A 14,673-nucleotide genomic window follows, 5' to 3' on the forward strand; every position below is an offset into this window, starting at 1 on the left:
TTGTATGTAGAGCATTGCGAAGTTACCCTTTGATACAGTGCATTAAATATCTTCTCAAAATGCATCATGCCTTAAGGAGGTCTATAGCATGTTATTTTAGCAGAGCACATGTCTTTTGTAAAGTAGCAGAACAGTTTAAATGTGGAAACACTGCAAGTTGTATCATTTACGTAGTTAGATTGACATTTTAGAAGTGAAAATCCCGCTGTGACAGTTTGTGACATACCTGGGAGTCATATTTCATTTTTGTACCGTAAGACAAATAGAATGGAGTGCCGTTAAGTGACTGACAGTGGCATCTGTACAGACAAAATACGATTAACGTTCGTTTCATGCGTGGAGGTTGCTAGAGACGTAAAAGTTGGACTTTGCATACATGAGCCATCTAGGTTATAGCTGGTGCAGCTTCGTGTTTGAGTAACACTATCTTCTGCTAGGCAGAATTGTTAGCATGCCTCACTGTGGTATGAAATTTATTCCTGTCATGGCGTTGTTGGCGTGCATTACTGTATTATGAAAATTACGCAGTTAAAAATTTGGTGTTTGCCTAAATGTCAGTAATAGTTTAAGTACTTCTAATACATGTAAATTCTAATTTTAAGTGTCGTTGTACTGTCGGCCACACTGTGATCTATTGTTTTAAACACAGTTGTTTAGGGAGACAGAATTCAAACCATTGTTGTTTTCTGTTAATGGCTTAAAAACAAACAGACCGTCGAGATTGACAACACTTTCAAAGCAGTAAATATTTTGGAGTTTTTGTTGGGCACACACAGCCGATCACTACTGCCATGGCGTGAAGATTGTTTATGCATCAGTGGATGATGGAAAAGTGTATACTTGTAGCGTATACTTTGCTTCGGGATAAATGTACAGGAAGAGGAGCGTATGATTATACAATGCGTTCAGCGTCTTTCATGCCGTCATGCAGTCAGGGTCAAAGGTCTTTGAGGACATCATGTGGTTTCCCTGACCCTGCAAGTAGGTAACCGAAAGGTCACTGCTCAGTTTGTATCTCGAATGCCCATTACCTTCCTACTGCCATTGTATCTGAGGGTCTGATCTATTACAGCAAGTTGACATTGAGACTACGAACTATGTAAGCTTATCGTAATACCACATCTTAACGTATTTCACGGTGTAATATTTGTCATAGTGGAAGTAGTGACCTTAAGGAACTTTTCAGTATCGGTTATGCCTTTTGCTGAGAGTAAGTGGAAATGAGGAAGAAGACAGTGAGCTGTCTGGACCTTCCACCACATAAAGACGGAAATTAATTTGGTTACTTATCTCCTCTAATTTTATTCACCTGCTGTACATAACGCATAGTTGATATGTTACGTACGTAAATACCATTACATTCATTATATCTACAGCTCCTTTTCATCCCTGATTATGTTTCAATAATTTCTTGAACATTTTTAGCAGCAGGGAACCAAATATATCATTGACGGAAAAAGTCTACGAAGCAGGTAAAAAAAAGATCAAATCTCAAGGGAATAATTTTTTGTTCGGTTTAGTATCGAATTATGGTCCCCGAAAATTGCGTAGTTTTCAAGTTACACCAAAAAAAATTAGGAACAGATGATTGTGATTTTATATATTTCCTAGTTAAATAACGTAAATTAAAAAGTCTTCAAAATTTTGGAGGTAAAATCTCCAACTACCTCAGACATTACGGTAGATGCGGCATCCACGAAGGGTAGCTTATAACGCATACGTCAAACTGCAGCTCTGAGGAGCCATCGATTTACAGATAAAGTATTTTAGGGAGTAACAAATAAACCACATAATATTCTGTTGCTGAACACTGGTGAAAATGTGTGCTAACCTCTAAGCCTAATGGGCATTAAGTTACAGACAGAAAGAAACGTAGAGAAACGAAAGGAAGTGTCGTTCTGCCAACTACCTCATGCTACTATAAAATACCCAATACGGGAAGAAAATGATACACAAATGATGTAAATAGAGTAGATAAATGTTATTAAAGAAGCAGTGTATCGCGCCAATTTGAAAAAAATAGCATAAATGCAAATACAGCTCCAACAGTCACCTTTAATAATGTTTATCCGTTAAAGCTGAATAAATAAATTAGTATTCAAAAAGTTCTGAAAGAGGAAGTACCCTTGGTTCATAAGTTACTCCTCGGAACACACTCACTGATGAGTCGCAATGCTTTTATCTTAACCCCGTACTGTACTGTAAAATAACTTTATGAAATTTTTTTATATAAGGTCTTTTCTCAAATATTTAACAGCGTGCTTTGGTGCTTTTTTGATAATCAGAGCGTGATCGTAAATTTCGTAAAAGATTTGTCAAAGATACTTAGTTATTGTAAAATTATTGTTTCTCTGAAGACACAATTCTTTACAAGCTATTTATATATTTATTTATTTATTTGCAAATCTGCATTCAGTGTAAAGAATGTTACTATTGGGAGTGAGCGTTGTCCACCAAAGTATATAAACTCAGTTGGAGCAATTTATGCGTGACTGCCGGTAGCAAGGAAGCAAGATCAGGGTTCAATGTCCCATCGACGAAGGGATCTCTATAGAGTGTGAGCACAAAAGTTCTTGAGAAAAAATTAACAAACGTAGACTTGGGATCGGATGGGGACAACTGAGCCACTTCGGTTGGTGCGTAATTAAAAGACTCTCCTTTGAAATTCATAATACGGGGCACTGGAGTATCTTTACTATAAAAATTATTCTGCCTGAAATCGCCAAGTACCGTGATCTTCTATATTGTTTCGATTATTTTGTAATAAATATTGACAGCAACAACTGGACTGGAATATATCATTTACTGAGGTTTCATCCAAGACCCGCCAAGTTAGCTGAGAGCGCTAATGCGCTGCTTCCTGGACTCGGGTAGGCGCGCCAGGCCCAGATCGAACCCGCCCGGCGGATTACAGACGAGGGCCCGTGTGCCGGCGAGCCTGGATGTGGTTTTTAGGTGGTTTTCCACATCCCACAAGGTGAATATGGGGTTGTTCCCCACGCCCCGCCTCAGTTACCCGACTCCCAGACATCTGAACACGTTCACACTATTCCATGGATTACACTAGACGCAGACAGCTGGAGTACACTAATTCCGTCCTGGGGGGGGGGGGGCTTATGGGGTGGCGACAGGAAGGGCATCCAGCCACCCTCTGACACTAACGCCAAATCAATAGTAACAAGGTCGACCTCGCGTTGAAGTGCGACAAAGGCACAAGGAAATGTTGATGAATGAACTTTCATCCACACAATTTAGCTACTAGTTTTTCTATTCACATGCCATGCTTAAACAACGTATCTTGTTTTTCAGCCATGCATGGGATCTTTCTCTGGTTTTATTATTGCATCACGATATCTATTCAGGTTGAGCTAAACATAATGTGTCACATTCCTCATATTAAATCTTGTGCTTTAGGCTGTGATAGCATATGTATACTGTTAAAGTAATGTTTCTGTCCACTGTTCTCCACACGCCCTTAAACGACACGAATATTAAATTAAACATCTACGTTTGTGCCTCTTCCAACAACCTATGTATAGTAGAGCCACAAGTTTGTAATTAAAGCAAGTTCTACGTGTCAGCGTTGCATTACCAATTGGCAACAGGATCGACAGTTGTTCTTAATAGGTCGTGGTCAGTCCGATAGGCAGCATATTTCTTTATTCCTGTTAAGAGATTCAAAGAGTGAAGACAGTGGTTTCTTTTTTTTTTAAGCACTATGGGACTTAACAAAGAAATGGTTCAAATGGCTCTGAGCACTATGGGACTTAACATCTGAGGTCATCAGTTCGCTAGAACTTAGAACTATTTAAACCTAACTAACCTAAGGACATCACACACATCCATGCCCGAGGCAGGATTCGAACCTGCGACCGCAGCAGCAGCGCGATTCCGGACTGAAGGACCTAGAGCCACTCGGCCACAGAGGCCGGCGAAGCCACTGTTGCAGAAAAGTTTACCCGATGCGCTTTTAACGCAGGCATTAAATGTGGCAGGGCTCTTTGACTGTAACTAGTTAGTTAGTTTCATGTCCATGGATAATTTGCACGATATGGCGTAAATAATGTGGAGCGCACCATTCTACATTCACATCGCAAATTAATTTGTTAATATTGATGTATGCTGAACATTGTAAGCTTTATATAGATACGAAATAAAATCGTACGATTATCACTGGGTCATACGCTAAACTTCATATTTACCTGTAGCTCTGACGCCAGTTCCTTAGAAACTCTACAGTTTATTTTAGATTGTTATATGTAGGGTGAAAATTATTGAACTATATGGAAAGAAAAACATAAATTAGTTAGAAACTATGGCGTGCACACACTTTATTCATCACGTAAACGTCACTACAGATATTCGGATCTATGTTATGACATGCCTGCCATCATTGGCGATGATGTGGCGCAGACAGATTGCGAAATTCTGCATGACACGCTGAAGTGTCGGAAAATCGAGGTTGTTGATAACCCCCTGAAAGGCAGTTTTCAGCTCAGCAATGGTTTTGGAGTTATTTGTGTACACATTGTCTTTAAAATAGCCCCACGAAAAGGAGTCGCATGTCTTCATGTCAGTGGTCTCTGGGTCCACACTTGCTAGGTGGTAGCCTTTAAATAGGCCGCGGTCCGTTAGTATACGTCGGACCCGCGTGTCGCCACTATCAGTGATTCCAGACCGGTCCCTAAAGTACTCCTCCAGGACATCAAACACACTCCTGCTTCGCTGGGGTCGAGCTCCGTCTTGCATGAACGACATCTTGTCTAAATAATGGTCCCTTTGTGTAATGGCGATGAAATCATCTATGAAAGCTTCACGTACCGTTCGGGAGTCCCCGTGCCATCAAGGAATATCGCACCACTTATTCCGTGATTGAACATTGCACACCACACAGTCACCCATTGAGGGTGAAGAGACTTCTCGATCGTGAAATGCAGATTCTCTTTTCCCCAAATGTGCCAATTTTGGTTATTGTCGATGTGGTGTCACCGCCAGACACCACACTTGCTAGGTGGTAGCCTTTAAATCGGCCGCGGTCCGTTAGTATACGTCGGACCCGCGTGTCGCCACTATCAGTGATTCCAGACCGAGCGCCGCCACACGGCAGGTCTAGAGAGACTTCCTAGCACTCGCCCCAGTTGTACAACCGACTTTGCTAGCGATGGTTCACTGACAAAATACGCTTTCATTTGACGAGACGATAGTTAGCATAGCCTTCAGCTACGTCAATTGCTACGACCTAGCAAGGCGCCATTACCAGTTACTATTGATACTGTAATAATGTATCGTCAAGAGCGACGTTCACCATTTATGGATTAAAGTTAAGTATTCCACCAGCTACGTCCGGTTTTTCTAAATTCCTTTACCTGTTCCAGACCTCACGCCAGCCTGCGTGAGCTAAAACGCGTGCCTTTCGGCTTCCTCTTGTATCCCGGTGTTGGCTCTCCTGCCAACCCACAACAGTCGAACCCATCCAAACGAAAGTGGACTTCGTCGCTAAACCAGTGTATGCTCATGCATACTAATTCCCATCATGCTCCGCTTCCAACCGTGCAGTTTGAACCTCCTAACGCAAACATTCCAGAATTTATGACGATTTTATTTCACATAGTTCAATAATTGTCATCCAGTAACTACGTGAGAAACTGTACATATGAAAACTGCGTTGTGCATTACTCTCAGAAACAATCAATAAGAGCAGCAACAAACAAGAAATTCATGCACATCTTTCCTGAATACTGTACTCTAGTCATGTATTTTATAGTTTAAATTTTGAAAAAATAAATTTGTTGTTTTAATGCATTCGTCTACAGTATTCTATAATTGTTTTAATGTTTTTGGTTTAACTTAAGATGCGGCTCTTCATAACGAATTTCATAACCAAAATTTTCACGTTACTGACCTTACTTACGCGTCAGTACTCGCTAAAAAGTATGTTGGCAACAAAAGTCAACAACTATTAATGAGATTTAATTTTTTTGTGGTCATAATGTACCTCCTTGTCGATAGCATCTGTAATTGAAAATGCGTTGGTACTACTCACACATAGAAGTGTAAAATACATTATGCAGTAAAACGCTTTATTTCCACGTTAGAACTCACTTCAGAAAACGGTTGACAGTACATAAAACATGGGAGAACCGAGGTATAGAACATGCCACCATACTACGTATAACTCTTTCTACACGAAAAACTCAATATCCCCTCTTCATTACATCTAAGCAAGCCTGTAATTGTGAAGGCCTCCTGTTCTTTTATCCAGGTCCACTCATTTGACTGTTAATGTCCGTCGACTTCTAAAGAACAGGAGGATAGGAGGAGGTGGATCAATATCCTGCCCTCTATGTTCTCCGGGCCTAGGCTCACTGTATTTTAACATGAATCCATAGCTCTGTAGCAGTTTTTGCGCCGTTTTTAAAATTCCTGGCAGCTTGAAACGTTGTGCTCGATACGGACTCAGAAACGTAACTTTGTGTAGCAGTGCTATTTCTGTGTGTCATCACACTCACGACTCACAAACCGTCTCCCATCTTCATTACCGACAGTTTGTCTTTCTCACATTTCAAACTTTAAGAAGCTCTCCTGCATACGTTACGGGACTATTACTCACAGAAGAAATTGTTTAGTCACAACACTGAAGATTACTTATGCATGGTGCCACATTACAGAGCTTGGCAACACGCATCAGGTAATACGGCCACTTTCTTCGAAAACATTAGATTTCGCCGATAAACACATTTTGCGTAAATTCTTTCAAAAATGAATTAAATTAATCAAGGCCGGCCGAAGTGGCCGCGCGGTTCTGGTGCTGCAGTCTGGAACCGCGAGACCGCTACGGTCGCAGGTTCGAATCCTGCCTCGGGCATGGATGTGTGTGATGTCCTTAGGTTAGTTAGGTTTCACTAGTTCTAAGTTCTAGGGGACTAATGACCTCAGCAGTTGAGTCCCATAGTGCTCAGAGCCGTTTGAACCATTTGAACCATAAATTAATCAAACAAGAAAGTTATACTTAATAGCAGGGTAGCATGGTCAAGATACTGCCGTACACATCACACACTGATTTTATCATACAAGTTTTATAACGTTTATCCACCCGATTAACGTTTTTGTAATTATGATAACCAATAATCTAAGTTCGTTTTAAGTTCTGAGAAAAATTACTGCACCAACAGGAAGGGAAAGTGAGTACTCGTTTGACGTTTGACTGATATGTCATTTAGTTTCTTAATAATAAATTTTAGACACCATAAAATTTTAATAAACTTGTGCCAGCTTGCTAATTATATTTTTATTAATTGTTGGCGAACTAGCAACAGTACGACTCACAGCAACATTTCAAATTAATCCACATGATAGCGTGCATCTTCCTGTGTAATTGCACATACTTAGCATCAAGGATACAGAAATGGTAAATTCATAGTGGAGCAAATTGTGAGATTAACGCCAGGTACTTACGGGAAATCCAGACCGTGGTTACTGTAAGACGCTATAGTGAAGATACTGTATAGGCCTACGATGGCTAGTGGACCAGTGACAGGTAGTGCAGAAATTCAAAAGCAGGCTTCGAATTTAACTACGAACATTCTTGAGTGTCCCACTAGCACTTTTAAAAATTTCAGAGTTCAGTCGCGGTTCATACTCCGGCTTTATTTCGTGGTTTCTCGGACTTCGCCGATAATTACGAGTGCGGCCAAAGAGAACTTCCAACATTTTTTAGTAGGTTATGCTGATTGGATGTTTGGATTTAGACTTTGCTGATGGTACCAAGGGAGCATCCAGTTTAAACTCTTAGCATGCTCCAGCAACTGTTTTATTTTACTCCATTGTATCACAAGCAGTTCGTCTCGGTTACATCAACAACAACATCATCCCAAAATTTATTTATTGTGGACTTTTAGGAGCTCACAGCACCAGATGCGACAACCCCCTTTCCAATCACACACAGGTAACAGTGTGGCTGGATTTTGGTTCAAATGGCCATTACAGCCGTACCTCAGCTGATGTTTTTATTATTCCTGACAGCAGTTACGTCACACTGCGTAGTGTGTGCGGTTTTCAAACTTTCTGGCAGATTGTAAAGATCCATTCCGGAAATAACCCCTTGCCCTGTGGTAAGCCACCTCTACAGCACGGGAACTAAGAACTTGGCTGTCGTGTGCCCAACGAATACATCATCAAAATGGTTCAAATGGCTCTGAGCACTATGGGACTCAACTTCTGAGGTCATCAGTCCCCTAGAACTTAGAACTACTTAAACCTAACTAATCTAAGGACATCACACACATCCATGCCCGAGGCAGGATTCGAACCTGCGACCGGAGCGGTCTCGCGGTTCCAGACTGCAGCGCCTAGAAACGCACGGCCAAATACATCATCATCATCATCATTATCATCATCACCACCACCATCATCGTCGTCATCATTTTTCCGCTATATCTTTTCTTCCAACTGTGCTGTCCACAGCTCGTGGTCTCGCGGTCGCGTTCTCGCTTCCCGAGCACGGGGTCCCGGTTTCGATTCCTGTTGGGGTCAGGGATTTTTACCAGCCTCGAGATGACTGGGTGTTTGCGTTGTCCTCATGATTTCATCATCATTCACGAAAGTGGCGAGACTGGATTGAGCAAACGTTGGTAATTTGTACGGGAGCTGATAACACCACAGTTGAGCGCCCCACAAACCAAACATCATCATCATCATCCAACTGTGCCAGCATACGCAAAACTCCAAAAATGCATAATCACACCAGAGATTCAATGTAAACGCGGATTGCTGTATGTAGCAATGCTAACGAAGGGCTTTTGAACATTTCATTCCAAAGCGAGTTTCATGTTGTATTCTGTTCCTGTATATTCACCACGATGTACTGTGGACTGTGGAGAGTAGCACAAAATTACTTCTATCGTGGAAATAAATCATTTCCGTATTCATGTCCATGTAACATACAGGGTGTTTAAAAAAAGTCCCATATTTGAACAAGAGATAGTACAGGTCAAAAATATGAGAAAACTTTCAATAATCATAGGTCTAGAACTCAGTACCTGTTGAGATATGTGCTGTTAAATATCTGCAGTGCTCTGTCTGCATTTTATTTACATATGACGAAGTATTCATAAGAGACGTCATAGTGGATAACCACATTGCGAACGTGTGGACAGGTGAAAATCCTTGAGCAATCATCGAGGTGAGGTATCAGGATTGGTCCAGTGTCAATGAATGGGTAGGAATTGTCACTGACAGACTCTTAGGGCGAAACACACGAATTACCAGTGCTATTGCAGAACGTTACCCATGCAGGAAGTCAATGGCTGTAGTTTATGCACGAGGGGGGCATCACCCCATCTTCTACCGATTGTGAGATAGTATCTCACTTCAGCGTTTCAGGGGCTAGGTAGCATGGCTTCCCCTTTCATTAGACCTGATACCGTCGAATTTCTTTCTTTGGGCACTATTAAAGGCACTGGTGTATGCTCAACCCATTGAAGATGTGCAGACGTTACAGGAGCGTGTGACCAACGCATGCAATGTAATCTAAATGGATCCACGTGTATTTGAAAGAGTGCGTCACTCGCTATGACGAAGAGGTGAAGGATTTGTCAAGGTGCGTGGTAACCACCTACAGCACTTCCTATCGTGTCCGTTACTACGTAACAGACAGATGGGACTGAGGAGACTGATTGTCGCACCTCTCAACAGGTATTGGTTTCTGACGTAGCATTATGGGAACTTTTCTGCTAGTTTTTACCAGTATTATTTCCTGTAGAAATACGTGCCCTTTTCTTTAAGAAAAGCCTGTATTTTCCTCTTCTAGGAGCAGTTACTGAAAGATCTCGTGTTAAAACACCGAGCAAGGACGTATTGTATTTGGGAGGCTGGCGGTTCAAATCCCCGGTCGGTCATCCAGATTTAAGTTTGCCGTGATTTTCGTAAATCACTTAAAGTAAATTCCAGTATGGTTCCATGCAAAGGGCACAACCGATTTTCCTTCTCCATCTTTCCCCAATGCAAGCTTGCCGTTCGTCTCTAACAACGTCGTCGACAATAGAACGATAAACCCTAATCTTTATTTCCTTTCCGTTACTAAACTCGTTGCTTTTCTCTGGATCTTCATTATTTCCTCCAAGAATCCTACCCGTTAAATGTAGCATACTCAGAACCATTACTCATGTATCGTTCTGTAGCCTCCCTCAGTGGGCCAAACTTCCAGAGGGTCTTCACAGTGAACCTCAATCTGGCGTCTGCTCTATCCTGCACTTCAAATGATGCCCAACACTTACTCGTAGATACACTGCCTGAGAAAAACTATCCAGTCACCATTTACTGAACATTAATATGGGATGTGTCAGCCCTTCGCCTTTATGAATGCTTCAACTCTTCTAGGGACACATTCAGTAAGATATCTGAACGTCTGTGGAGGAATAGCAGCTCAGTATTCCTCAACAGCCGAAACCAGGAAAAAGTAATGATGTCGGAGGCAGGCATCTGGGCTAAAGTCAACGTTCTAACTCATCACAAAGATGAAACTTCCTGGCAGATTAAAACTGTGTGCCGGACCGAGACTCGAACTCGGGACCTTTGCCTTTCGCAGGCAGGTGCTCTTCCAACTGAGCTACCCGTGCACGACTCACGCCCCGTCCTCACAGCTCTACTTCTGCCAGTATCTCGTCTCCTACCTTCCAAACTTTACAGAAGCTCTCCTGCGAACCTTGCAGATCTAGCACTCCTGCAAGAAGGGAAATTGCGGAGACATGGCTTAGCCACAGCCTGGGGGATGTTTCCAGAATGAGATTCTCACTCTGCAGCTGGGTGTGCGCTGATATGAAACTTCCTGGCAGATTAAAACTGTGTGCCGGACCGAGACTCGAACTCGGGACCTTTGCCTTTCGCGGGTAAGTGCTCTACCAACTGAGCTACCCAAGCACGACTCACGCCCCGACACGAAAGGCAAAGGTCCCGAGTTCGAGTCTCGGTCCGGCACACAGTTTTAATCTGCCAGGAGGTTTGATATCAGCACACACTCCGCTGCAGAGTGAGAGTCTCATCCTCATCACAAAGATGTTTCACTGTGTTCGGGTTCGGTATCTGGGCAAGCCAGTCCATTTCAGGAATGTAGTTTCCGCTAATTATGTCCTCATAGGTTTGCTTTATTACAGGCTCCATTTTCATGCTGATTTAATCATTATCTCCGATCTGCTCCTCCATATTTTAGCGTTAGCACTACGGTTAATGGCAGGAAACGTTATACAGGCATTCTCCTAATCGCTTCCATAGATTTGCCGCAGGGTATAGCGTAATTCCCCACTCCAAAAGCACTCGTTTTCAGTCATTTATGGCCAGTGGCACCGCTCTTTACACCACATCAAACATCGCTTAGCATTGCTGGGTTATGGGGAGCTGCTCGACCATTGGTCCGCGTTCTTTTTAACTCCAGACTAACTGTCATTGTGTTAGCTGGACTGTTGGTAGAACTTCGGAGCTCACTCATGATTCCTTCCGCTGATTTCACGCGATTTCTTACAACCACCCGCCGCAATGGTCGATGGTCCCTGTCTGTCCGTCCGTGAGGTTTGCGTGGTCTTAGCTTAGCTGTGGTTGTTCCTTTGTGTTTCCACCTCACAATCGCATCACCAACAGTTTACTTAGGTAACGTTAGAAGGGTAGAAATGTGCCTGATAGATTTGTTACTCAGATGGAATCCATTGACTAATCCACATTCGAAGTTACAGAGCTTTCCAGACCAAATCATCCTGCTGTTACTGCTGCCCCACTGACAACACAATACTCCCCCGCCTCTCGAGGCATCTCGTTGTCAGTTCCGCATAACATAGGTGTGTGCGGGTACTTTAGACTAGATAGTGTATTTATCTGATGTAATTGTTTCCAGAAATTGTTCGGCAATCGTTTAATCAAACAATAACGAGATTTTCCACCTACTTATGATCGGTAGGTAACATTCTTGATACTGAGGGACAACCGACAATATCTGCACCAAGCGTCGATCCTCTACAGGTGTTGCTTCATTTTTTCTGTTTTTTCTAGTGCTGCGATATCTTTACATACAAAACCATCATTTTCTGTCATGGTCCTTTCGATGCTATCCGCTATGCCATTTATGTGAATTCCGAACAGTAATAGTCCTATAACCCTTCCATGGACAACACCCGAAGTGATTTTTATGTTTGAATTATCTCTCCGTTAAGAACGACGTGATGTGATTTGTTTGTTTGGAACTATTAACTGCTGATATTTCTTACGCTCGTATTTTGCCTATTAGGCAACAGTACGTAACTGTATCGAGCACCTTCGGAATTCAGGGTTCATAGTTTCACATAGGTAAAACGTCGGTCGTCAGCTTGTTCTTGTTCAGCTGACGACTGATTTTTTTTTTTTTTATCTCTGTTAAAATATTCTACAGCTGCCGAACTATAGCTATGAACAGAATCGTAACATGGTTCCATCCTGAGCCTCGATATCTTCTGTCGTCATTTTCTCGTGGACGATCAGAGTGAGCGATCCCAACAGAGGAGATTGTCAGGCTCCATAAATCCCGTAACACGCGCACATAAAGCTCTACAACAGACATTGAGTTTAAACTTAAGAGTTTGATGGTGAGCGGGACTGACCGCCGGGTGTCTCCGCGGGCGCCTAACAAGATCTGCCCCAGCGCCACGGCGACGCTGAGCGGCGACACGATGAAGTTCCCGCCGTGCTCCTCGGCGCCAGCGACCACCCTCTTCAGCCGTATCACCACCTCGAACAGAGCCTTCACGGCGTTCTTGTAGTGGTCGGCCACAATCTCCTGCTTCTCGACGAACGGTGACGAGATGTCTTCCGGGAAGGAAATCTTATCGCTATCAAAGCCCTCCTTCCGGCCGCGGCTCAGCTCCAGTGCGGGATGTGCGCACACGAGGCCAAGCAGCAGCATGCATACGTACAGCTTCATCGTGCCTGAAACAAACGTACAGCGCTGTCAGGCATCTCAAGCAGTTATGAATCGAAGAACATAAACGGGAGGTAATAACTGGAAAAGGAATGGAACTGGGTTGCGGTCTATCCCCTATGTTCTTCAAACTATACGTATAGGAAACGAAAGAAAAACTTGAAAAGGGAATTAAAGTTTTGGAAGAAGAAATAAATCATTGCTCGAGTGAAACGGAAGTGATATCTGGCATTCCCCAAGGATCTGTTATAGGCCCTCTGCTATTCATAATCTATATAAACGACTTAGGAGACAATCTGATCAGCCACAGTGGATTGTTTGCAGCTGGTGTTGTCATTTACGGTCTAGTAAAGTCATCAGAAGATCAAAACCAATTGTCAAATGATTTAGAAAAGATATTTACATGACGCGAAAAGTGGCAGTTAACTCTAAAGCAGCAAAAGTGTGAAGTCATGCACAAGAGTACTAAAAGGAATCCCTTGAATTTCGGTTACATGATAAATCACACAAATCTACAGACACTTAGAAGGTGCAACAGGTCTACTAAAGAGACGGCCTACACTATGGTTCTCCGTTCTCTGGTAGATTACTGTTGTGCAGGGTGTGATCGTTACCAGAAAGGATTGACTGAGGACATTTAAGAGCGGTTCGTTTTGTATTATCGCGAAGTAGAAGAGATAGCGTCACGGATATGGTAACACGAGTTGATGTAGCAGTCATAAAAAAAAGGCGTATTCCGCTACAGAGAGATTTTTTTTCACGAAGGTTCATTCACCGGCCTTCTCCACTGAATGCGAAAATATTTTGTTGACATCGACCTACACAGGGATAAACTATCGTTGTAATCAAGTAAGAGAAATCAGACTGAAATGACTGAAATGTTCGTTTTTCTCGCAGCGCTATTAATGTATGGAACCTTAGAGAAATAGTGTGAAACTGGTACGATGAATCCTCTGCCAGGCACTTAAGTGGGAGTTGAGGAGTGGTCATGTAGACGTAGTGTTTTGTTTGCCAATGACTTTGTAATTCTATCAGAGACGGCAAAGGACTGGAAAAGTTTAGGTGAACAGAATGGATAATCCCTTCAGATGAAGCTATAAGATGAGAATCAACAAATGTAAAACAAGTTTAAAGTAGTGTAGTTGAATTAATTTGATGATTTTGATGAAATTGTGCAGAATGATTTTCCTAAATGGGAACAAACTACGGGAAACAGTCCCTGAGAGGATCTTTGACAGTGTAGGCACGCATGAGAACACACCAGGTTCCTGGAAATGTTCTGTCATAGTGTCTTAGCCCCACACTGAAGAGGGCAAAAGTGCGTCCATGGTCGAAATATACATAAGTGAAACGAAAGATAGAGGTGAAAATGAAATTTCAGTTCAAGGACAAGTAGTGAGTGGCAGGCGTCATAGCCAACATAATTGACCTCTTCAACGTTGAAATACTAGTGCAGGCAGAACATTTCCACTTGCCTGGTGTGTTCTCATGTGTCCCTTCCATCACTGAAAGGTGCACTGTCAAATATATTTTAACCTCCACCTCCAAGTGGGTGTACCTCCTCTGAAACGCATTTAGCCGGCCGCTGTGGCCGAGCGCTTCTAGACGCTACAGTCCGGAACCGCGATGCTTCTACGGTCGCAGGTTCGAATCCTGCTTCGGGCATGGATGTGTGTGGTGTCCTTAGGTTAGTTAGTTTTAAGTAGTCCTAAGTCTAAGGGACTGATGACCTCCGA

General features: G+C 42.7%; 1 protein-coding gene across 1 annotated transcript in view; it reads right to left on the bottom strand.

Moving 5' to 3' along the window:
• Window positions 1-14,673, bottom strand: part of LOC126469862 (serpin A3-1-like) — a 150,732-nt gene that overhangs the window by 82,778 nt on the left and 53,281 nt on the right. The window contains exon 3 of the mRNA XM_050097172.1: window positions 12,621-12,945. Within this exon, the coding sequence (XP_049953129.1) occupies window positions 12,621-12,940 (320 nt within the window). The 5' untranslated portion in view covers window positions 12,941-12,945. The remainder of the gene's footprint in view (window positions 1-12,620; window positions 12,946-14,673) is intronic.

This window comes from Schistocerca serialis, chromosome 3, assembly GCF_023864345.2.
Source record: "Schistocerca serialis cubense isolate TAMUIC-IGC-003099 chromosome 3, iqSchSeri2.2, whole genome shotgun sequence".
NCBI classification, from domain to species: domain Eukaryota; kingdom Metazoa; phylum Arthropoda; class Insecta; order Orthoptera; family Acrididae; genus Schistocerca; species Schistocerca serialis.